At 32.9% G+C, this 26,355-nt stretch overlaps 1 protein-coding gene across 1 annotated transcript in view; it reads right to left on the reverse strand.

The window, feature by feature from the left end:
* Nucleotides 1-26,355, reverse strand: part of ARB2A (ARB2 cotranscriptional regulator A) — a 527,996-nt gene that overhangs the window by 379,609 nt on the left and 122,032 nt on the right. The window contains exons 4-5 of the mRNA XM_069085441.1: nt 18,354-18,419; nt 10,989-11,180 (exon numbers count right to left, since the gene is read on the reverse strand). Coding sequence (XP_068941542.1) covers nt 10,989-11,180; nt 18,354-18,419 — 258 coding nt within the window. The remainder of the gene's footprint in view (nt 1-10,988; nt 11,181-18,353; nt 18,420-26,355) is intronic.

Consider the following 26,355-nt stretch of genomic DNA (forward strand, 5'->3'; position numbering starts at 1 on the left):
TACATGGACAAGTCACCTTCCATTCTCTGAGCTTCAGTTTCCTAATCTATAAAATGGGGATAACAATATGTATTATTTACATGAACAAAATAAGTGGGAAGACAATAAATGAAACCCTGGGAGGGGGGTGCAAAAAAACCCAAATTTGTGATAAATATCACCAATAAAAGTTGATATTTAAGTCATATAGAGAAATGACCCAAATATAAAATTCCAAAAGCACTCCCCCAATTGATAAGTAGTCAAATGATATAAACAATTTTCACAAGAACTGCTAATTATAAATTACTATTTGAAAATATGCTATACTTAACTACTTGTAAGAGAAATGTCAGCTAATTAAAACAACTGAGAGTCCACTTCACAAACTGGAAATTAATTGAGAAAGATGGATATCATTAGTGGGCCTATGCCCCAAAGAGATCAAAGCAAGAAGAAAAGGAGCTACATGTAAAAAAAAAATATATATATATATATATATATTTTTCTAGCAGCTCTTCTGTGATGCCAAAGAATTGGAAATTAAGGGGTATGTCCATCAATTAGAAAATGGCTGAACAAATCATGGTATAAGAATGTAATGGAATGCTATTGTGTTATAATAAATGAAGAAAAAGGCAGTATAGAGGAACCTAGAAGATTTATATAGACTGATGGGAAAGTGAGCAGAATCAGGAGAACAATTTTAACACCAATATTGTTCAAAGGAACAACAAATCCATCTCCTGGCAGAAATGCGATAAACTCAGGGTATAGATTGTGACTTTTTTTTTAACATAGCCAATATGGGGATTGTTTTGTCTGATTATGCACATTCATCATAAGTGTTTTGTGTTTTTTGTTTTTTGTTTTTTCTCGGAGGACAAGGAAGATGAGAAAGAGAAAAAAGTGGATTTTTTAAATACCAAAATGAGTAAAACATACACAATTTAAAAAAGAAACTGTCAGAGATGACATAAAATGGGATCAGTCATTATTGGAAAGGCTATGGGAAGATAGGCATGCTTTATTAGTGAAGCTGTGAATTGGTCTCACTGCTCTGAATATCCTTTTGGAATTAGGCAAGAGAAAAATTTCTAAATGGCTCACACCTTAAACCTAGCAATCCCAATACTACATATGTCCTTCAGGATGTCAGAGAAAAAAAAAATTTCAATATATACCAAAATATTTAGAGTACATTTTGTGGAAACAAACAGAAAAAAGAAACAAAATGGATGCTAATCAATTAGGAAATGACTGAAAAGAGCTGTGACATTTGAATGTAATAGCCTATTATTTTGCAATAAGAAATGGAAAACGTAAAGGGATGCAAAGTTGTAGAGTAGAAAGAACACAGCACTGGATTTGGAGTCTTTGGACCTGGGTTCAAATACTGGCTCTGCTACTTACTAAGTGACTTTGGGCAAGTCACAGTTTTCTCATCTGTAAAATGAAGAGGTCGCAAGAGATGACTCTAAGGTCTCTTCTACCTCTAAATCTAAGATCCTATGAATTCAGAGAAGAATGAAAAAAAAAATTGTAAGAACCAATACAAAGTAAAATAAAATTTCTATATTACAATTATGTAAGTGAAAAAAGTCACTAAACTTAAGCACAACTCAGAAATTTAAAGCAAAAAGAGTGACTGAAGAAGTGATCATGGTCCTAGAGAATATGAAATAACACAAATCTCCCTCCTCCTGGTTAAGAGCTAAGAGAAAATCAAAACAGAATGTTGTTTATGTTGTCAAATGCAATAACTATACCTGGTGTTTCTAGTTACTTTTTTCTTCTTTATAAGGAATGGTTCAATCCTGAAGTGGACAGGAAAGGGAAGGTATATTTCGAGAAAAGTAATATAAAAACAAAATATATTGTAAAAACAAAAGGCATAAATAAGACATATACACACATAAAAATATATATATTACTCATAGATTTCTTGTAAGGTTCAAATAAGATAATATATGTAAAGCATTTTGAAAATCTTAAAGCACTAATATAAATGTCAGTTACACGATAGTTAGAAAGAGGTGAATATGTTTCAAAAAATTACATAAAACATAAATGAAGTTTTAAATTTTATTTTTAGTTTTCAACATTAATTTCGCAAAGATTTTGAGTTACAGATTTTCTTCCCATCTCTGCCCTACCCTCCACTCCAAGATGGCAAGCATACTGAATACCCCTCTTCCCCCAATCTGCCCTCTCTTATATTCCCCCAATCTGCCCTCTCTTATATTCCCCCAAACCCCCTCTTACTTTCTTGTAGGGCAAGATAGATTTCTATACCCCCATAAATGAGTTTTAATGTATATATTGCATTAACTTTAAAAATTCCCTATTAGATTTCTGAGGATCTTAATTGTCATAAATTACTGATACTAAATCGATAATATTTCCTTAACCTAGACAGTCATGTGTTGCTTCTGTCCAGAATTACCATCTGCAATGACTTTTTCTTAAAGAAAATTTAAGTTGCAAACCCTGCAAAAATAATAAAGCAACATATTTACAAAACAAAAATTTTTTTCAAACTAAAACCATGGTATATAATAATAACAGTAGTATTTAAGTTCTATATAGAAAATATTCTTTCAACTAGAATTTTTAATTAAAATATGTTTTTGACAATTCATATGTATTACAGTCTAAAAGAACATACAAAAACAAGCAATGAATAACCTTGGAATGCTACTATAATTTTGGGTTATAAATTCACTTTCTGTGACAACCCCACTCTTTAAAATGCTACTTATTTATTTATAAACCTTATAAGAATAAAAGCTATTGGCCATACAAAGACTATTGAGTTAGGCTAAGAGTCTGAGTCTTCTACTACTAAAAGAACTATTTTCATGATTTGGTACATCTCTGATTTTTACAAGTTTATATTCAACTAATTATTTCCTATTAGTTTTAAAAGAACTGCATCCTCTTCTTTATAGTGCTCCACAAATAAAAGTATTCAATTATGTAAATCAGATACTCAAAAAAATATTAGAAATGAGCTTTTTTAAAGAATTTTAAGAGCTACATGAAATTTAAACAAAAGCATAAAAGCTTTTTTAAAAAAGGAAAAGAAAAGCAAGAGTGTAAATGCAAACCTGACCTATTCTCTAATCTTTTCTTTATAAACCTAGGCTACCCAAGAATCTTCAACTAATTATTCCATTTTATTGATGGCATTTTTCCCTAGGGAAGTTATTTTAAAAGTTTAACCCCTGAGCAAGTCATGGCTTCTCCTGCCTTTGAAAGTGTCAAGTGCATTGATTATAACTGCAGGAAGTGTTACCTTCTACCCAGAGAATCTCACCCTGCACAATCTTAAACACTGTCTCTCTTCCAAAACAGCTTTGATTCAGCAATTCAGACCGCTTCAGCTGATATTAAAGGAAGCAACACCACAGAAAAGGGATCAGCAGTTAAAACGAAATAAAAAGAAGAAAAACCCAGATCTTGAATATAGTAGCACAAAGCTCAAGAGTAAAGCAGATTTGAAAAAGACATCAGAGTGACTAAAAAAAGAACAACATGACAGAAATTAAACAAGATTTTTTTGTTCACCGTCTATGCATTTAAACTCATCTCAACCTCCATTGAAATTCTGATCATACTATGCAAACCCCAAGGCTTTTGACATACTTTCAAAAATCCACACCCCCTCTTTCTCTTTCTAACTCTCCAGAGTCACTTCTAGGTATTCAATAAGTCAGAGGGGAAAATGTATAATTCGGATATGCATATAATAGAAAACTATAAAAATATATAATAATTATAGGGCAACATTTTCATTTAAAAATTATCCCAAACTACTTTAATATTAAGCATGGCTCTCTCTCTTCTTCCTGTACTTGTTAGTGAAAATAGCTTATTCTCCTCTTAAAATCCTCACTTCAAGTCATGTACATAAGAAAAAGCTTATATTAATATTTTAGTTTGGTCAGTGTCAGGGGAACAATTTAACACATGGTGCTATTATATATGCTATTATATAACTTACAAGATACTAAAAAAAAAAGATTCGAAACATACTTAATTAGCTCAAAATTCATTGCAAAATTCATTCAAATCAAAAGTACAGAACAATGATGGATAAGGAGAGGCCAACAGCTATCAAAGAAAGGCTTATTCACATCTGTCTTAGAAATGGTACCCAAAATTCCTGAAAGTAATTGGATTTTCAGAACTGCAAGTGGGTTTTTTCCAATTCACTCATGACAGGGCCAGAAGGTAATGATACATCTGCCATGATGCAACAAGCAGACCTGTCTTCTGTCAAGAGTTGAAATCATAAAGGAATAAGCTGTCGTTAACAACCTCTCTCCAAACACAAGAGCTGTCATCTCATTGTTTTCCTTCACTGGCGTAGGGGCTGGTGTGGGTTTATATACCCTGTCAATTCAGTAATATGCTAAGCTTTTAACCTTTTCTGGGATTCATGTCTTGAACAATCTTCTATGAACTCTATTATGTAATGACGTCTATTTTCTTTAATCAACATTTGTTATGAGTTACGATTAATTTTTTTTATTTTGAATTGCTGAATTTTTTCAACCCAGAATAAAAAATGATCCAGTTCTAATATTTTATATGTACCCTATATTTTAAGGAGAAAATTTTCATTATATTAAATATTTTCAGAGGTTCCTTAATTTAGTTTAAATTTACTGTTCTTAAACACAGTATAAATCCAATTTTTAAAGATATTTAAATATATTCTTAAGTTTATATACATATGCATACAAACACACATAGATTTAAATATATGTGTATGTATATATATTTATGCATGTATCAATCTATCTTTGGAAATGGTTAAGTCAATGCTAGACTATTACTAGAGAACCCATGTAACCACTGAATAAATTCTTCCTGATAGCTATTTTTAAAAATCACTATTTTTGAAAAGTATTATTTTAAAAGAATCTAAAGAATTGTACAGTTTTTATGACTCCTGATCATGAAACATATCTTTGATATCATATCCAACATATTTTAGCACTATATAAATGCAATTATTTAACTTTGATTAAATTATTATTTGAATTTCTTTGTAATAACACTGTAGTTAATAATAGCCAGGGAAATGCCCCATATAGAAAAGAATAAGTATTTCTATTTTCTTACCCAGCATTCGTATCTGATCCATAGAATTCTACTGAAATTTCCACATGATCACCTTTGTTAAATTCTGATTCCTTCACATTACTTAGATCAAAATGATCTTGCATTCACTCTAGGAAGAACTCTGGACATAGAGATTTAGACTTAAGAGGTAGATGCCAAAAAGAATACACTAACTTAGAATAGTGGTAAAAGTCATACCCTATTCCTTTGAAACAATCTCTAATGACTCCAACAACTTTTTTTGAAAAAAAGTGTCTATTATCCTGTAAATAATTCACTGAACTGCAAATCTGTGTGAAAAAGATAAGAAAGTCTAACAAATTATAAAGCAAGTACATAAGCACTAATGTATGTAAGCTAACATTCATTTTGCTACAAAGGAATATAAGGGATAAAAAGCTAAAAGGCTATAAATCATTTCTGAAATCACTAACATAGCTAAAATACAAGTCAATTCCCATTACGATGATCTCCAAAGAGTAGAAGAGTATTTATTTAAGCAAATGCTCCAATATATATATCATCTCCTAAGGTTTCAAATCATATTATAAATTATATTGAAATTTGCTATATTTCTTATACTATGACATGATGTTTTCTAACTCCTAGATTCAAATGGTTCCTTTTGATAAAATCAGGAGAAGTAACTAACTGGGTAATTTATTTAAATATTTTATAAGTAGCCATGGCAATAACTGAGTCTTTAACATATAGAAGAAAAGAATTTTATTTTTTTTAATGTAAGTTCCTTTTTTAGAGAATGTACTGAAATTAACGAAAGGTTAAGACAGTTAAGTATTCATAGATAAAAATCAGTATTTAACAATGATGTTAATAAATGCTTGTTGAATGAGAGACAGAAAAATGACTTAGGTTTTACCTGCTCGCCTTGCTAGAGTTATAAACAAACAGCAAAAGAATCTCTAAATGTAGAAGATTAGACCAGGAAAAAAATCAATTTTGAACAATTCCTAAACTGCTTGGTTAAATGAACCCTAACCAATCAGGGTTTTTAATATTCAGAATTTATTATATTCAATAAACATTCTTAAATATCAGAATGATTTGCTAAGAAGGGCTATGGAACAACAACATACGTGTGATCAAATTGACATGGGCCTAGGATGTCTGTTGACAACGGACCGTACTTGATGGCCTGAAAGGATCCTCCTTATTCTTGAGTTATATGAACCTAATTTCAGCCCTGTCAATTCTACATGGCCCTCCACTTAAAAAAAGAAACTTAAAATAGAAACTCATAATTATGAAATTAGAATTATTATTAGCATCATGAAATACAGACAATAAAGACTAGTTCCAAAGCAATACCTATTTCAGGACAATATCTATTTTAGATACGAAACTTTATGTACTACTTATTACTTTTATATGGTTATAGTCATGTGGTGAAGCCAAGGTAAATATCCTAAGAACTCTGTTAAGTTTTGAAATAATAGTTTTTAAAATTTGTTCAGAAAGGGTCCTTATAAACAACAATATCTGGTTTATAAAATGAAAATTTTTTTAACTCCCAGTTTGTAGGAATTACCTAATACAAAATGAACAGCCTCTTAAATGTGAGCTCAGGATCCTAAACTTACAAACTAATGACAGTGTATATACACAGCTACAAAACAAAAAATAAAGGAAAAAAATATAAGTGCGGTAAACAACCTATGAAGTTTGCAAAAATGAATAAGTACTACACATTACTGTGATGGTTTGTTTCTTTTGCCAAGGTATCATGCATAACCTGCCAGGCCTTCCTAAGAAACAAGGTAAGGATTATTTAAACAATGGACTACTATGGCTCTAAGTATATCACCAGTACCATTTTGAGTAGAAAAAGTTAAGTCTCATTCTTCAGTGACACAAACCATTTCTTCTCTTCTATTTGGTATATTATTCAATAAGAAGAAAGGATAAGGTAAGGGGACAATCTGTTTGCCTCATCCCCCAAATCTCATCTTTACAACCTAAGTACAATAAGAAATGACACACATCCTAGCCACACCAGATCTTAAATTATATTATAAAGCAGCAATCATCAAAACTACTTGGTACTGACTAAAAAATAGAGGAAGAAATCAGTGGAATAAGTTAGGTACACACGACACAGTAGTCAATGATTATATCAACCTACTTTTTGATAAACCCAAAGTCCCCAGCTTCTGGGATAAGAACTCACTATTTGACAAAAACTGCTGAAAAAAACTGGAAAACAGTATGGCAGAAAGTGGGCACAGACCAATGTCTGACAGCATCTACCAAAATAAAGTCCAAATGGGTACATGATTTAGATATAAAAGCTGATATTATAAGCAAATTAGGGGAGCAAGGAATAGTTTACCTGGGAGATTTATGGAGAATGGAGGAATTTATGAGCAAACAAGAAATAGAGAACATTATGAAATGCAAAATGGATAATTTTGATTACATTAAATTGAAAAGATTTTGGACAAACAAAGTCAATGCAGACAAGATTAGGAGGGAAGCAGAAAAGAATTTTTACAACTAGTGTCTCTGATAAAGGTCTCATTTCTAAAATATATAGTGAACTGAGTCAAATTTACAAAAATACAAGTCATTCCACAACTGATAAATGGTCAAAGGATATGAACAGGCTATTTTCAGAGGAAGAAATTAAAGCTAACTACAGTCAAATGAAAAAGTAGTCTAAATCACTACTGATTAGAGAAATGCAAATTAAAAGAACTCTGAGGTACCACATCATACCTATCAGATTGGCTAACATGACAAAACAGGAAAATGATAAATGCTGGAGAAGATGTGGGAAAGTTGGAACACTAATTCATTGTGGGTGGAGCTGTGAGCTGATCCAACCAATATGGAGAGCAATTTGGAACTATGCCCAAAGGACTATAAAAATGTGCATACTCTTTGGCCCAGCAAAACCACTTCTAGGATTGTATCCCAAAGAGATCATAAAAATGGGAAAAGGAACCACATGTGCAAAAATATTTATAACAGCTTTTTTTTTTTTTGCTTTTTAGAGGGGGAAGGCAGGGCAATTGGGGTTAAGTAACTTGCCTAAGGTCACATAGCTAGTAAGTGTTAAGTATCTGAGGCCGGATTTGAATTCAGGTCCTCCTGACTCCAGGGCCAGTGCTCTATTCACCGAACCACCTAGCCGCCCCTATAGCAGCTCTTTATGTGGTGTTCGAGAACTGGAACTGAAGGGATGCCCATCAATCAGAGAATGGCTGAACAAGTTGTGGTATATGAATTTAATGGAATACTATTGTGCTATAAGAAATGATGAACAGGCCAACTTCAGAAAAACCTGGAAAGACATATATGAACTGATGCTGAGTGAAGTGAGCAGAACCAGAACATTCTACACAGTAACAGCCACATGTTCAATGACAGATTTTGATAGAATTAGCCCTTCTCAGCAACGAAAGAACCTAAAACAATTCCAAAGGACTCATGATGGAAAATGTCATCCACATCCAGAGAAAGAACTGTGGAGTCTGAATGCAGAGAGAAGCAGACTATTTTCTTTTTTGTTTGTTTGTTTGTTTTGTTTTCTTTCTCATGGTTTCTTCCATTCATTATAATTCTTCTATACAACATAACTAATGTGAAAATAGGAAAGTTTAATAGAATATGTAGAACCTATATCAGATTGCATGCCATCTTTGGAAGGGAAGAATGAAGAGAGGGGGAGAAAATTTAAAACTTATGAAAGTAAATGTTAAAAACTAAAAGTAAATAAATTAACTTTAAAAGAAAAAGAAAATAGTCAAATGCTACAAAACAGGGCTTGATTTGTTGTTTTACTGATTGTCTAGACTTAAGAAAGTAATGGAAAAAATGATAATAAATGCAGATTAAACTAAAAAAAAGAAATGACAACTTGAGTTCTGATGCTAGGTCAATGACAAGTGAATTTAAGTATAAAATCAAAATACTTTATTTTAGAAACATGAATTTTAAAAAGTCTTGCTAACTTAATATGGCAGAACCAATGAATACAGATGATGAGACATTGTAAAAGGTATATATAGAATAGCATAAAGTAATAAGAGTATATGTGGAAAAAATAATGTCTATGGAAAGCAAATTCAAATTATTGGTTCTCCAGTAAAAGTACATTTATTATTTAATCAAAAGTGAGAAATCATATGTAATGAGTACAGTGCAGCCTTGGTGTCCTAAAGTCTCAAGTTCAAGCACTGCCACTCTCCTCAGCATAGCAAACAACCCTTGAGGACTAGAAGTTACAGACAAGTTGCTGATCTGTATGAAGGAAAGGATTTCCCCCATTAGGAGTTTTCCAAACTAATGAAATCATCATTCAGGACACTTTCCCTTTTCTGAAAAATAGGTTTAAAAAAATTTGATTTCCTTTACCAAATGAGGTTAAAAATATGAACTTTTTAAAAAAAATCATATTTCACAAAAAATATTTTACTTGAATCTGTCTATAGTGGCATTCATTTTTAAATGTAAAAAAAGTACAACAATAAAGCACAGAATGAAAAACATAGTCTGATACAACCTGTTTACTGTAAGCCCCTTCAGTATTAAAGGGTATTTAGTCTCAAGATGCTAGCTGGTTACCACCTTTTACTGGTCAAATCAAAATCCAATTCATTCACCCATTTGTTGTATGTGATGAATAAAAAAGCTGACAGACAAATCAAGATGTTGATACAAACCCTAAAACTCTCCAAAGAAAATTTTCTTTTGAAAATGAATCTTGTTCTTAACATTTAAGAACTAATGGAAAGGAGAATAAGTGTATTCCTTTAAACATATCTATCCAATTTTCATCACAAAAAATTAGTACTATACACTTCTCAATAAAATATAACCCATAGATGCATATAATAATATCCCTGAAATAAATTACTTTCTTGCTCTAAGAATAAATCTTTTAAATAAGATATAATTTCACTTTATTCTATGAAAATCTCTATTTTTGCATATAAAAATAAACTGTGCTTCCAAAAAAATTGACAGTTTGCAGAATTTATGAATGAAGCAATAAAACCCAAAGAGACAAATAATGACATGAATAATTGCATGACAAGATGGAAAAACAAAATCTTAAATGTAACACAAAGAAAATATATGAATTTTACAATAAATATCTTTTCTATAAAGGTTGATTTCATATGAATAACTAGATAAACATGTAATTTACAATTTTATTTTCCTTTGACATTTCCTAAGGTATTTTGTATGAGACCTGTGCAAAAATGAAATCAAGATGCTAAGCAGATATTTTTTTTAAGTATGGGCACAAATACCAAAATTAGTTCTACATTTTTCTTTCAAGGAACAAGATTTATTTAGTTTTAAACTCCAGAAAACAACAATTCATGAAAGCTTATAGTGATTTTACTGCCAAACTTACTTTCAATTTTGTATTTATCTGCACAGATGCTGTATCCCCCAGTAAGAAGTAAACTCTTTGAGGGCAGGAAATGTCTCATTATTCTCTTTATATTCCCAGCACCAAGCACAATGTTTCACACTTAATATATGCTTGCCGCATTTGAATAAGTGATGTTTAAAAAAAAAAATACTCGATTGTTATTTCAAAGAGATGAATATGATGAAAAAGTATAAGAAAAATTCAGAATGTCAAATCTTCATTGCAGAGGGAACTTTCTAAAGAAACTTTCTTAGCTCCTATTCCCTTACTTTTCTTTCTTTAACAACAAGATAACTCAACACGTTTCATGTGAGAAAACTAATTACAATTTAAAGACTGAAATACACTTCAGGACATGTTAAAATCCTGAGCCCACACATTTCATGAAACTGAATAAAACTGAAACTGTAATTTCTAATACATAATAAAACAGAACTAAAAATAACAAAAAAGAAATAATTTCACTTACATCCATAGCTCTCTTAATATAAGGTATCTGTGTGCCACTGTCCAGATCTTCATTTATAATAAGCCTTCTAGCCCATTGACCTGCCCTGACAACACCACTACCATGAATTAAAACCATCAGTTTGTCTGGATTAGTCATTGCATCCTCACTCATAAAGATAAAATTCTTTGGTTCACTCTCAGTAGCATCTACCTGTAATTAAAAAGAATTAAATAGTGAGTACAAATTTTATGTTTATATATAAATAAAAATGGCTGCTATTACAAATTATAAAAAAAAAGATACCCACAGATCATATTGACATCACAAAGCTGTGAAATAGATTACAATGCACAACATTCATCTGAAATTTAAATTACATTTTTTAGATTGAGAAACAAGAAAGGCATAATGAAGTTTTTTAGTATAATGTTATGAAGAAGGAAGTGAGACTTTAAATGTTGATCTTTATTTAAACCTACAAAGAAAAAAGATCCAACTGGAAGTATATTTGTAGAAGGAGAAACAAATCTTTTTTGCTAGAAACAATAGCTAATGCCAAATGGAACAATAGAAAGTTATTGAAAACTTCCTAAAAGGTGATTGTCATCTAATACAGCTTCTATAATATCCATATACACAAACTTTGTTCCCTGTTCCCTATATATGTAGTAATTAAGTCATGAATCAAAACTTTAAGTCCACACTATTGTAAGCCTTTATTCATTGGTTATCTATGATTATATAAACTTATAAATTTATTATATTCAATACTTTTTTATAAAATGTCTGATATATCATCTAGTCTAACCATTCTCTGTAGGATAACTATTTTATTGGAAGATAATTTTAAAAAGGAATTTCTCAGCCTTATGAGAACTAAATTATGACACATAAATCAACGCCCAAAAAAGACAATCTAAATTTTTCCATGCAAAAATTGAGGCTTTGATTATGTATTTAACATAAAAGTTAACCCTAGAGTGTAGTATAGTAGAAAAAATAATGGATTTGGAGTCAGAAGAACTGAGTTTGAATTCTGACTCCCCTTCCCCATTTACTAATCACATGAACACAACCTACTCTAACACATGATATAAATATCAGCAGTTATTACTAAGAACATTACTACTTTTCTTCATACCCCTCCTAACTAATTCCAGTTTCAATGTATGATCTGATTCAATGACTACTAAACAGGAAGACAGTTAGGGAATGAACTAACTTGGCTGTTTCACCATCTATACCACCAACTCTTGCTCTGTGTTATTGTAGAGCAGTGACATCCAGCCCAGGTTTGAGTTTACTACTCAAAAATAACAACAAACAAAAACTGAGGGATGTGAGGGTTACTTCTAAGCTCATTAGTAACTACTGCTTTGTAATAATAATAAGCTCAGACAGAAGTGGACTTTAAGAATCATGGTACCTAGTCTGTCCCCCCACACACACACACACACAAACCAATTTGATGTTAAGTTTCAACTCTAAAAGGTTGATTTATGTATTGTATAACATATCTTTTCAACTTCTTCATTAATACTAATGAATAATTAGGAGAAAATTTCAGAAAAGTTTAGCTTTTATTTTTTTAAGAACAAAAAATGTTCTTAGTTTCCAAGCTTTTGTTGCTATTAGCACCACCATCATACACCAAAAAAAAAAAAAAAAAAGACAGCAAAAGATAAAAGATTGAAAACTGAGTTACATTTCAATTTTCTTCACTTTTCAAATAATTTCATTAATTCTCAATGATGGTCTTATAGCATAGTGTCTATATAGACAAATTTTTTTAAAATATAAACTATGTTGGAAAATATTAAAATATTAAAGATTTCTTATCATTATCTCACATGGGGAAATATCAAGAATCAAAATAAATAGTGTAAAAAGGCAACTAGTAAATCCAGAACTCTAAACCAAGCTCTATCACTGACTTCTGAGGCAGGATATTTTTTCAATCAGGTTCTTGTCACCAGTGGAGATAATACATTCCTACTTCAGAAAGCATATTAAGATGATTAATAAATGCATAATCACAAAGCAATGTGAAAGTAAAAGACTAAATATATGAGAAATATTAAGGGGGAATAATGATAGCCTCATTATTAGTAACTGTGCAGTAGTAAAGGAATGAAGCTTAGCAAAATTACATCAATTTTACATGCATTAGTTATCTAAAACAAGAAAGAGCAGATGATAAAAATGAATATGACTGAAAACATGGAAAATAACAAAGAAAAAATAAAAACAAAGGACAAAAGAAAAAAGATAAAAATTAAAATGACTGCTACCAAAAAACATATTATGCATAGAAAATAGAAGCATGAATTAGAGGGCAATAAGAAAACAAATGACAAAAATAACATCAATCAACATTTTTAAATAAGACATTTCTAGCCCCTCCCTTATCAAACATGTAAAAATTATAGTATCAATAAATCTCTAATGAAAGTCAGTGAAGCCTCTAATTACTAAAATAAGACAATTTATCAGTAAGTTTCTTCTCTCTAATCCCAACTATCATTCACTTTCTTCTTTCTTTCTTTGACTATAGTTGGTTTTTTTTTTTTTGGCAGCAAAGGAATTTGAATCAGTTTGTCAAACACTGATAATACTGAGTTCCTAAGTCTAGAGTAATGAGTTTAACATAAAAATACAGTTAACTTTCTTTAGAATGCAAAAATGTAACTGTGCTCTATTTAAAATGTTACTCAAAAAGATTTTTGGAGGTAACTAAGTCAAAATGCACATATTAATTTTAGTTGAGTAAAGGAGAGCTAAAAGATGATAGACAATTAAAATATTTAATAAAGTTAAGACAAAAGTAAATGAAAAATGACTTACGCATGATTTAAGGAGAAGGAAATTATTTTGAAATGATGATGGTAGACTTATTTTCCCCCTCAGTTTAATACAGCACTCTGAACCAATAAACTTGCTAACAATTACTTATTATACACAGTTTAAAAGCACTAACTTTAAAACATAAATTATTATTAGTTATGAAAATATAATTTTTAAATTTCATTTGTTAAGTTAATTAAATTTAGGGGAAAAAAAAACCCTTACTTTTTTCCAAACCAATTTATCTTCAAACAGTGGTAATTCATTAAACAAAGCTTTCATTAAGGAATGAACATAAAGGTCATTCTTTTGTACAAGCTCACTTTATTGGCAAATCAACTTCAAATAACATCTAGTCTACTCACAGTGAGACTGCATAGAGCAATTTGTAGCTGTTGATTCAGTTTTGAATTGTTTTGAATGGTATTAAATCTGATTTTTAATCAGAACATAATATAATGAAATAGTGTAGTCATGTTATTTAGCTGCCTTATTTCAGTCAATAATCTATACAAATAGAAAGTGAACTGTTAATAAACTTAAAATTTCTAATATTTTTCAGCTAGTATTTCATTAATTTTCATTCAGTCTAATATCAAATTTCCATTAAAAAATTTTAAAAACATTTTAAAATCTATTCATTGGTAACCAGGGTGATTTTTAAATTTAGTTATGTGATATACTATGGAGGTGAAAAACATTTCATGCAGTATTGTCATTTTTTTCCCTTTGGAATTACCAAACTGTAATTTTCACAATGAATAACAACAGATTTAACTCCAAAGATAATATGCATATTCTTTCACATAAGCAACACTATATTTACTGCATTCTTATAAACTTAGTTCAGCATCAAAACATACTAGAAAAGCACACCAACTGGCCCAGTGGCAATACTCTACACTACCTTTCAGGAGACCGGGTTCAATATCCAGCCCTAGTCTCTTATGATCCAAGCCAGCAGGGCCTGAAAATGGAGCAAAAGTGGTGTTATTCAGTCCCTGAGATGGGGAACATTTGGCCTCACTTTACTCAATTGCAATGTTTGTCCAAGCAGAACTGGGAGGTTAAAAAGGAAACTGAGAACTTTCATTCAGCTAAAAACATAGTCATCACAGTACCAGGTGATGGGGGAGGGGGAGAGAATGCAACTGGAGAAAGATATAAAAGTAGGAATGGGAAATCAAGAAACAAATCACCAACAATACACCAGTAAATTTTTAATGAAAATTACTGGAAGCATTCTTATGCCTTTAACTTTTAAATTCTGTAAGTTCTTGTAATGGGACTGGGAATTTGAAGATCTTCCCTGCCCCTTAATAGACCTAGGGGGGAGTGTGAAGATCTCCTCTGCCCCCTAATAGGCTGAATGCAATCACATGGAGTCTGTGATGGAGGGAATTTGCTGAAGGGTGCAGCAGAGTCCACAAGAAGTTTCCCTGCTGTGAAGATAAACTCTAACCCTAATAGGCTGAATATAGTCACATGGAGCCTGTGGTGGGAAGAGTTTTGCTGAAGGGAAGTAGAGCCCACAGGAAGCTGGTGATGAGAGCTAGCCAGACCCTGGGGGGGAGAGAGAACTCTCAAGCAAGGAGTCAGATAAGCTCATGAGTAAATATTGATCTTGTATTAGTTTGTGGGAAGGCTGAAGGATGCTGTGGCTCTCAGTGTTATTATGGCTTCTGAATATCTTTGGTACTATGATGGAATCGGCTTACTGGTTTTGGGATTCAGTTTTCTGGTGTCTAAATAAATCCTTCAGTTCTATTCCCTATCTGGAGAATCTGTTATATTTTGTGATGGAACATCATGCAATACTTATAGTTATGGTCTTTATCATGATCGTGGGCACTGTAAACATTGCCCACTGGCACTACTGTTCTCCAAAAAATGCTGCTAAAAGAATAATTAATAAATTTCCTCTTAAGTTGTTTAAATCTAGTTTTAGAGAAAGGAATAATATTAAAACTCTTAGCCAACTGTTCTGCTTTTCTGAGAAAAGAGCTCTAAGTATTCAACAGAAAATATATAAGCTATGCCAGAGATTATGCTAACCTTCATGAGTCTATACCTACAAAACCTGATTCAAGATAAAGAAACCACCCAAATACAGAAGTTCACCTCTTGGTTCAGAAGAAAAATAATGGATTTTTTTTAAGCCTGTCAGATTTTGGCATCATTCTAGTTTTGTTATAAGCACAACAGAATATATTATTACTTGAAGATAGGAAGGACCCTAGTTTTAGTCGCTATCTGAAATAAAGCACATTAACCTATTAATATCTGTATAATTTGTATAATAATTTGAATATTTGTATTCGGTGAAAAACTCATGTCTATGAATTTATATCTTCAGGAATTATCTCAGGTTCTCTTTTAAAACTACAAATACTCATTCTACTTTAATAATTATATATACCAGCAACATCATCTAATGCACATTAGAAATGTATAAGAGTTCAAAGTGGTCACACCAATCCTAAATGTTGAACAATTAAAGGACTCAATCATTATGGTGGGGTAGCAATGAACATGAAGTCCTTTAAGTAAATTATTTAATCTAGTGTAAGAAAATCTAAGAATTCTAAATTATGGATATTGGTAACAGCCTGGCTAAAAGCAATATGCTTTATAATTTAGGAAGCTAAACCTAGAGAAATTAGGACTTGAAACCCTGATAAGTTCTCAGCAAACCTCCAAAGTTGAACACATGCACACAATTCAATCATGCAAAATTAGACATAGTCAGAGAGAGAAAACAAGGGTAGGTCGGTGATTTTTCAAAGCCCTTCCTTGAGAAGAATAGGCTGAGCTAGAGGGAGAGGAAGAATAGAGAAGGTAGTAATATCTGGAACTACCTTTGAGGAAAGCAGTTTTACTATCTAGCTCCACTCTCTTATGATCAAAGCCAAGAAAGTCTATAACTGGAGGAAGGAATGTGAACAAAAAGAAGGCTTGGAGAGATTAGTTGGGAAACAAATGTGTTTTATGTGTACAAAGAATTTGGTTTTCATTTATTTCAGAAAGGAACAAAGTTGTGAATTAAACTGAAGCTTATAGTTATATACATGATAAAAGGATCCTAGCAACTAGCTAAGGAGTAGTCTTTTGAGCTTTTTTGGGCCCTACAGAGAATAAAACCAAGTTCTTCCAAGGAAGTTCTATAATGTACCATCAAATTTAGGGGTGAAAGGGCAACAATTGTTATGAAATTCTCACATCTCCCAATTTTAAGAGGGTCCATTACATGACCTTAGTGTTCTAATACTAAAACTTTTCCCCTGAAATATGCAATTAAAATCATCAATTTTGATACTTCAATAAAAAGTTAAATTTCTATTAATAAAATTTAATGAAAATAAAATGGCCCAAAAGACCACTAGGTTAGTGACATAGTAAAATTATCATTTCTTAGTTTGGTATAATGGAAAGAACCTAGATTCAGAATAGAAAGATCTGAGTCTCAGCTCTGTAATTTAGTAGCTGTACAACCATGAGCAAGTCACTCATGACTTTACTGAGACTAAATTACTCATCTGTAGCAGAGATTTAATAGTACCTGCCTGTCTTACAAGATTATTGGGAGGATCAAATCAGATATACATGTAATAGTGCTTTTTATTTTATTTCTTAAGAGCACTTTTTAAGTTGTAAAGCGCTATACACACATAAGTAATGCTGTTACTGTTATGGCTTTTATCTGTCAGCCTAAAATATTAGTGAGAGAGGACATCAAAACACTGCATAGGCCAACTTCCTCATTTTACAAAGGAGGAAAGAAATATGCATAAAATTTAATATTTTACACTTTGCTCTAAAAGATAAAAGAATTTTCTACAAGATAGAACAGATTCTCAAGCCTTCACCTCAGCAGCACAACAATGTGCAACAATTTCAGAAAAGTATTCAATTCTCACAAAAGGTGAGAGCTGGTAGGTTTTGCATATCAAATAAAAAATGGGGGAAAAGTTGGGGGATGAAAGTGGGAAAAGGAGAAATAAAGAAAAAATATATAAAAGGGGAGAAATCAGGAAATTATCTGAGAATGCAAAATTATTTTCATTCTAAAAGCAAAGAAAAATACAGAGAAGATTCTTAACTTAGGCTGCTCCTTCTTAATACACAAATGCTTGTGTCAATCAAATGAAAAGGACAGGGGCAAACTGTAGCCCAAATGTTCACTATCATTCTTTTAAAAGGATGAGAAACTCTGGATTAAAGAATAATAAAAGTGAATTACCAGAACACCCCCACCAGAACACACACATTTTATAACAATCAAAGAAGATAATATCCTATTACAAGGTACATAGAGTAAGTTTACCCTAATAGTCTATTATTTTTCTCCAAGATACAATGTAACATTATGTTCAATGCTATCTTTTAAAAAAAAAAAACCTATTCTGAATTGTGTCATGAATATGATAAAATCTTAAAATTCAAATATAGGAAATTAAGATTTACTTAAAAGTTTTTTTTTTCTTAAATAAAAGTCATATTTGGAAATATAAACAGGAATAACTTTTAAAAAATACTTACTGGAAGTGAGATTTTTTTCAAATTGCAATCCTTTTCCAAGAGCTCATACACATATTTAGTAATAATCTGTGGGGGGGAGGAGAAGTTAAAAACACATTAAAACCCGATGTATTCTCATCCATTAACAAAATTCATGTAATTATCTGCTTAATAAAAATATGCACTATGAATATACACATATGGTTTTATTTTACCCTTAATAACTAAGAACCAGCACATCACTGTGGAAAGAGAGCCAACCTCAAGAGTCAAGAATACTTGAGAATTCCACCTTTTTGATTGACAAGGGACTGAGCTAGCCCAGGGACAGGAGCAGAGCATGGCAGAGAACTGCAGGTTCTCATCATTCCCCACTCTTCTTTCCCTATTCTTATTGCTGCCCCAATGTTTTTCTATAATCTGGGCTCCCAGCCAGGTTCCAGAAATGAGAGGTTGAGAACCCCTCTATGGAGACAGAAGAGGAAAAGCAAAAGTAAATCCACTGAAGCTTTATGGGCAGGGGATGACATTAGACCTGGGTTTGGGGAATATAAATTTGGCAGCCATGTGAAGGTATGTTTAGAAATGGAAAAGAAAGAGATGCAGAAAGACAAATTGGGATGCTACTACAATAGTTCACGTCACACAGAAAAAGAGAAGCATTCTCTGTGAGAAAACTGAAGAGGCAAAGGCTAAAACCAATATTCAAGCCTAGTAAAAATCCCTGGAGACTCTGACTTTCCCAAGAAGAAACTCCAGAAGGGCCAAAAGTACTTTTACTTAGGAGACAATACAGAGCTAAAGCCAAGAGGAAAAGTAGGCAGTCACTAAGTACAGGGTCACATAAGTACTTGGTGACAGAAGACCAAATCCCCCTAACTCAGGATCTAACCTAGAGAAAGTCCTCACTCATCACCAGTAAGCTTGAAGGTGACCAAGTAAAATGAAGTTTCCTGGGGCTCTGGACAGTCTTGAGAGCTGGATTCTCAGTCCTGTGCAGACTCCTGCTCTTCCCTGACTGTGACTAAGGGATCAGAAGGTGGTCTTGGTACAAACTAGAGAGGCAGAAGTCTGTATGATGGGTGGCCTGACACATTGATTCTCTCAGGTTGAACATCATGACTTTGAAGTGTTTTTGTGTTTTATTTTTCTCAAATAGCTGCTAGGGAAAGGAAATCTTTATGAAATCCTGCTGTGGGGTTGAGAGCATAGGGTTGGGTGGAGGTATATGAGATAATATGAATTTAGACTCAGATCTAGACCTAGATTTTGCCGAATAGCCTCTTGCTGTAGTCTATAATTCTGATGGCTGAGTTTTGGAAGTTACTTTAGAGAAAATGGATCTATAGGCCAGTTTTGCAGAAAAATCTCTCCTCTGATGGAACTGATGCTAAATGACTTAGTGTCATGTAAATGAGATTATCCATCCAGATCTAATTTCTACAAGAGCTGTTCCCTGGTCTCTATAAAGCAGATTGGGAACTTAATGCTAATATAACTACTCTTGAGAATTGTTGGCACTTTAAAGTAGAGCAATAGTAAAGGAACTAGGACTGTGAATTTAGTGGAATGGGGTCACAAATGTGGAAGAACCCCAAATAATTTTGGAAACTTTTTCAGTATTTGAAAAATTTTAAAAGACATATCCTCCCTCTCTAAAAAAATTACCCATGTTCAAGTCTTGTCCTTGATTCATAATGGCTGCATGGCTCTAGGCAAATAACAACTACTCAGAGCCACAGACAGCATAATGAATTAAGTGAAAGTTGAAGAGTAGAGAAGAGGTAAGGAGTCTGAAGTCACTTTGCCCAAAATAAAAACATATTCTGGAATGAGGAAAGAGAACAACACCAAAAAAAAAAAAAAAACCTTTAAACCAGTGGTATCAAAGGTAAAAAAGTGCAAATGTTTCTCAAATACATTTTAATCTGGTTCAGCTGCACTCAGGAGTTTTAGGGGCAATGCAGATGCTTTGTACACCTCTGCTTTCAATTATTACTTCAAGATAACATACTATTATTACCAATCACTGGCTGGTCATTTTTTAAAGTACATAATTCTAAAAGGACCCAACAACAGTGAGGAAAACATCTAAGTATATATAGTAAACACCTATAAAACAATAAAAATTTTAATGAGACAATTTAAAAGGCTGAGCCATGAATACTTCCTGCCTTAGTTTAAATGGATGTAAAACAGATTTAGTATTCAATAGAATAAAATACAGGCATTCTCTAAAAAGAAAAACACTTGACATCTTGGCATTGGCTCTCAAGATCCATGTAAAAATTTTTACTTTAACATATAGTACACATAGCTACATCTTACACTTGAAAGTTAATTTATTATATAAACTATAATGCTTTGCAGATCCTTACCAGCTGGTACCTTTTGTCCAGAGAGACAACCGTTTCTAAAGTTTCCCTATCTCAGCATGTTTTCAACTGTCAATTCGAACTATTTGCAATCCCATTGTGATATAACACTTAAAGAGAAAAGGCTCATTAACTGTAAATCTATGAAGTCCACTATCTTCAGTGAATTCAAATTAAACCCTTATACTTGCTTTCTCATAACAAAATTCCTCACACATTTTTGTTTTGCAATCCAGACTCTGGGGAAAATATTCAGGTTATGCATTAAAAAATGTCAATCCTATAAATGCACTGATGTGAAACATAGTAGTGAAAATACTTTTAAACAAATTGTGGGCATAAGTACTCTTTCCTTGTTGATAGTAAAGGCTTCAAAACAAAGAAAAGTTTCTGCCATATAACTGGCTCACAAATTTTTACCAGGTTAGGGCAGTAATGCCCAAATGAAAGATGAACAATGAATCCTAACCAACTGGCTATAGCAATTCTCAAGTGAAGAAATTGACCTGAGACCTGTTCTTACTGCAGCTATAAATTTGGTTTAAAAAAATTCTATTGTGACCTTAAGGATAAAACGACGAAAAAGTAACAGAGAAATTCAAAAGGACATTTTGGTGTAGTGCTCTTGGTCACACTCTAACCTCATGAGAGAGGGAAGGAGGAAGAAAGAGATGAGAGATGAAGCTGGTGAGGGAAGAAAATGAGGGAAAAAGAGAGGAGAGCGAGAAGGTGAGGGAGAAAGGGTAAGGGAAAGAAGGTAAGGGAGAGAGGGAGGGGGGAGGGGGAGAGAGAGGGGAGGAAAGGAAGAGAGAGAGAGAGAGAGAGAGAGAGAGAGAGAGAGAAAACAAATGGATTTTGTAAAGATTATACACAGTCTAATCTTTAAAAAATGAAAAGCATTTAAATATACAACTGGGTAAAAAGAATAGGAATGCAAAGGGTGTGTTTATTTAGGGGAAAATGTCAAACTCAATGAGAGATTCTCCCTTCTAATAATGGAAGCAATCCAAAGCCAGTTTTTAAACCCCTAGATGAACTGGTAATAAAGAGGACCTCAAGATTTTTCAAGTTTTCATTTTGATTAGTTCAGAAGTCTGTAGAGGGGAGAGAAGGGCTTACTCACTTGGCTTTTTGTTGGTCATCTGTTTTGGTAAATAAGTTTTGTCAATTCAAGCTGGATTAATAAGATCTGACCCAACTTTTATAGGATGATCTTTGCTAACAACTGTTGATTTGATGATTGTTTTTCATACTACCTATATTAAGATGCCTTTAATTGCCTACTTAAGTGACGATCACCTTTTCCAGTTTAGAAAAAAAAATTTCCATAGTCACAACTTAGAAAGAGTTATATGGGTAACTAGATAATTTTTCAAAATCAGTAAATATGGGGTGGCAAGACCCTGATTTTTGGGATAAGAACTCACTATTTGACAAAAACTGCTGGGAAAAATGGAATATAGTATGGCAGAAACTGGTCATAGACCATTATCTAACACCATATACCAAAATCAAGTCTAAATGTGTGCATGATCTAGGTATAAAGGTTGATACTGTAAGCAGTCTCCTAAAACAAGGAATAGTTTACCTGTCAGACCTGTGGAGAGGGAAAGACTTTATGACTAAACAAGAATTGGAGAACATTATAAAATGTAAAATGGTTCATTTTGACTACACAAAGTTGGAAAGCTTCTGTACAAACAAAGCCAATGTAACCAAGATTAAGAGGGAGGTGGGAAATCGGGAAAGAATCTTTATAAACTATGTCTCTGACAAAGGACTCATTTCTAAAATATACAGAGAATTGAGTCAAATTTATAAGAATACAAGTCATTCCCCAATTGATAAATGGTCAAAGGAAATGAACAGGAAATTTTCAGAGAAATAAATTAAAGATATCTATAAGCACATGAAGAAATGCTCTAAATCACTATTGATTAGAGAAATGCAAATCAAAACAACTCTGAGGTGCCACATCTCACCAGTCAGATTGGCTAAGATGACAAAACAGGAAAATGACAAATGCTGGAGAGGATGTGGGCAAATTGGAACAATAATGCATTGCTGGTGGAGTTGTGAACTGATCTAGCCTTTCTGGAGAGCAATCTGGAATTACGCCCAAAGGGCTATAAATAATTTCATAACCTTTGAACCAGCAATACCACTCCTAGGGTTATATCCCAAAGAGATCATAGAAGTGGGAGGAAGACCCATATGTACAAAAATGTTTATAGTAGTTCTTTTTGTGGTGGCAAAGAATTGGCAATTAAGGGGGTGCCCATCAATTGGGGAATGGCTGAACAAGTTGTGGCATATGCATGTTATGGAATACTATTGTGCTATAAGAAATGAGGAGCAGATGGTCTTCATATTTACCTGGAGAGGCTTATACAAACTGATGCTGAGTGAAAAGAGTAGAACCAGGAGAAATTTGTACACAATTTTGCGTACAAAAAGATGACCAACTTTGATAGACTGGACTCTTCTCAGCAATGCAGTGATATAAGTCAATCCCAAAAGACTCTTGATGGAGAGAAATATGTGCATCCAGAGAAAGAACTAGAAAGAACTGAGTTTATATAAAGGTGGAAGCAAAATACCTGATATTTTTCCTCCTCTTGTTTGGTTTTATGTCCTCTTTACCATTTTTCATTCCATCTAATACAATCCGTCTTTATAACCTGACTAATGTATAACGTGAAAGTAATTATAGATCCTATACTTGAGTATATGCCGCCATGGTGGGAAGGGAAGGGAAGGGAGGGGAGGGGGACAAAATGTGAAACTCAAGGAATTGTGGAATTGAATCTTGTAAACTAAAAGGAAACAAATTAATTAAAAAATTAACAAAAGAAAAAAAAAAGTAAATATGGGGTGGCTAACTGGCACAGTGAATAGAGTACCAACCCTGGAGTCAGGATAATCTGAGTTCAAATTTGGCCTCAGACTTGTAATGCTTACTAGCTGTGTGACCTTGGGCAAGTCACTTAACCCCAATTGTCCTGCCCTCCCCCTCCAAAAAAGGAAAAAAAAAAGTAAATATTAGTTAGAAAAGCAGGAAATTTAGCATACCTTTAGGTAAAAAGCCAAGTCAAAGGGTTAATATATTGGGACAGTAGTTTCTAAGCTGAATGCAGTACTGATGTATATTAGAAAACAATCATCAAATGATTCTTCTCTCAAATATATATACTCCATAGCTTCCACTCTCTGTCTTCAGATATTTTTTAAACATCAATATACTTCTGGCGATGCTACATGGCTATTAGTCACAGTATACCAATTTTTAAGGAAACAAAAGTTGCAGATTACCCAACGGTCAGTGGTAAGCCGTAACTCTAATATATAGGAACAAAGAACAGTGCAGAAGAGGCAACCCAAAGGATGCCATTAGGGAAATAAATGAACAAAAAAGGATTATGTAATACTAGTGAGGGATAACCTATAAACAGCATGCTACACAATATCAAGGGATCTAGAAGATAGTCCCCAGAAGGTTGGAAGACATGGAATATAGTCTAACTGGAATGATGGGGTGTGTGATCTGAACTACTGAAGGGAGTATATTGAGAAGATCATAGATTCAATAAAATATCTAAGTATTATTTTATCCATCACATCACCAACCACACACATTTTAAAAATAATACATGCATGGACAAGACATTTATTCAGCTCAGGAAAATGATGGCAATAAGCATTTACGTGCCTACGATGCACCAGGAACTAAGAAAAATGCTTTTTAAATAAACTATTTCATTTGATCCTTACAATAACTCTCCAAGGTTGATGCTATTATTATCCCCCTTTTAAAGTTAAGGAAACCGAGGCAAAAAGAAGTTAAGTGACTTGCCCAGCATCTCACACAGCTAAAAGTGTCTAAGGCCAGATTTGACTTTGAAGATTACAGTTTTCCTGACTCCAGGCCCAGTGCACCATCCACTGCACCACCAGCTGGTGCTATAATATGCTTACTTATTTAGTACACTGAGTTCCATTGCATTTGGGGAAAGAGGAGAGGGGAGTGAAATAAAGATCAACACTCAGTACACAGAAGTATTCTCAGGACCCTTGCAATAATGAATCTTCAGTCCCCAGGATGGAATTTCAGAATCTCAAGAGTCAAATCTGCCATCACTATAAGCTGGTCTGGGTATAACTGGTTTGGGTATGACACCTAGAATTACATGAATGGAACTTATTGAAAAACTTGCCAGTACCCATATAACCCTGGCTGCAAGCAGAAGTATATTTTATAATAGATCTCCCAACAATATCTGACTACTTGCCACATCATTATAATTAAACATTTTACAATGAATGCCCACGTCCAAAGTTGGCATCAACATTCTGAAAGCTTGGTCTACAAACACAGCCAAATTCTGAAGAGTTCTCCAGAAAACATTAAGGTTTTAATTATTCTTCATAATAGTGTATTAGTTCACTAGTGGCAGGTCCTACATTAGGACTCTTGACAATAAGGAATATATAACAGATTAATTTTAGAGGGTCTTACACCAGGGTTTCTATATACTATCAGCCCAAAATTCACACCTTAAAGTGTGATTTCAGGAGAAAGACAGCACTACGAGGTTTCGGCAGTATCAGATAAAGAAGATTCATTATTTCATGCCACAGAACAGGAAGACAGAATCATTGAGTATTTAAGTAAATAGAGATCTTAGCAATCATCCAGTCCAAACCTTTCCTCTAGTAGCTGAAAAGTAAAGTAACTAGTTTAGATTTATGCAATGTCTCAGAAGCAGAGCCAGTGTCAGTCATCTGACTCCCAGGCAAATGCTTTTCAACTATGCCATAGTCACTGATTTCATAACCCCTTCAGAACTAACTATTGAACCAATAACTCCCCTCCTCCTCACAGGCTCTCAAAATTCTCCCTTAGATTTAAATCCTTTGTAAAATGGAACTGACTTTGTGCCTTAGATTTAACTGCTTTTTAAAAATGCTACAGGTATAAACACTTTAGCCAAAATACATCAGCAGTAAAAGCATAGAATGGCAGAAATGTGACTGCATAATAGTTCATGCAAAAGGCCTGGAGGTTTAGGTTGAATGCAACATTATTATGAATTAGCAGTGTAATATAGATTGATCTCCTCTCCTCACCCTCCCAATAAAACAACATAATGTAATCTTAGACTGCATTAATAGATGTATAGGTTCCAGAACATTTCAGATGTAGTCTCTGTGTTATAACCTGTATACTCTGTGTCCTGACATGTTGTTGTGACATCTGAAGTATCACGTTAAATTCTGGGTATCCTATCTGAAGGAGATAATGACAAGCCGGAATATGTTCAGAGGAAGATGACAAGAATATGAGGATTTGAAATTAAATGAAGAGCTATTGAAGAAATTGGGGATATTTAACCTGAAAAAGATTTAGGGTGGACAAGATAGAGGTCTTTAAATATTTAAAGGACTGTCATGTGGAAGAAGAATATGATTTTTTCTGAATAAAGAGGGTAGAACTAGGACTAATACGTAAAAGTTTAGAGAGAGGTGGATTTTCTTTCACTAAAAAGAAGTTTCTAGTAAGAGCTATTTAATCATGGAATAAGTTACTTTATAAGGAAACTTGCTACATGTCACTGTATACATTCAAATAGAAACTGGCTATCTTTCAT

Source organism: Petaurus breviceps, unplaced genomic scaffold (assembly GCF_028583685.1).
Source record: "Petaurus breviceps papuanus isolate PSGF00001 unplaced genomic scaffold, PetGlider_PUasm1.0 175, whole genome shotgun sequence".
In the NCBI taxonomy this organism is placed as follows: domain Eukaryota; kingdom Metazoa; phylum Chordata; class Mammalia; order Diprotodontia; family Petauridae; genus Petaurus; species Petaurus breviceps.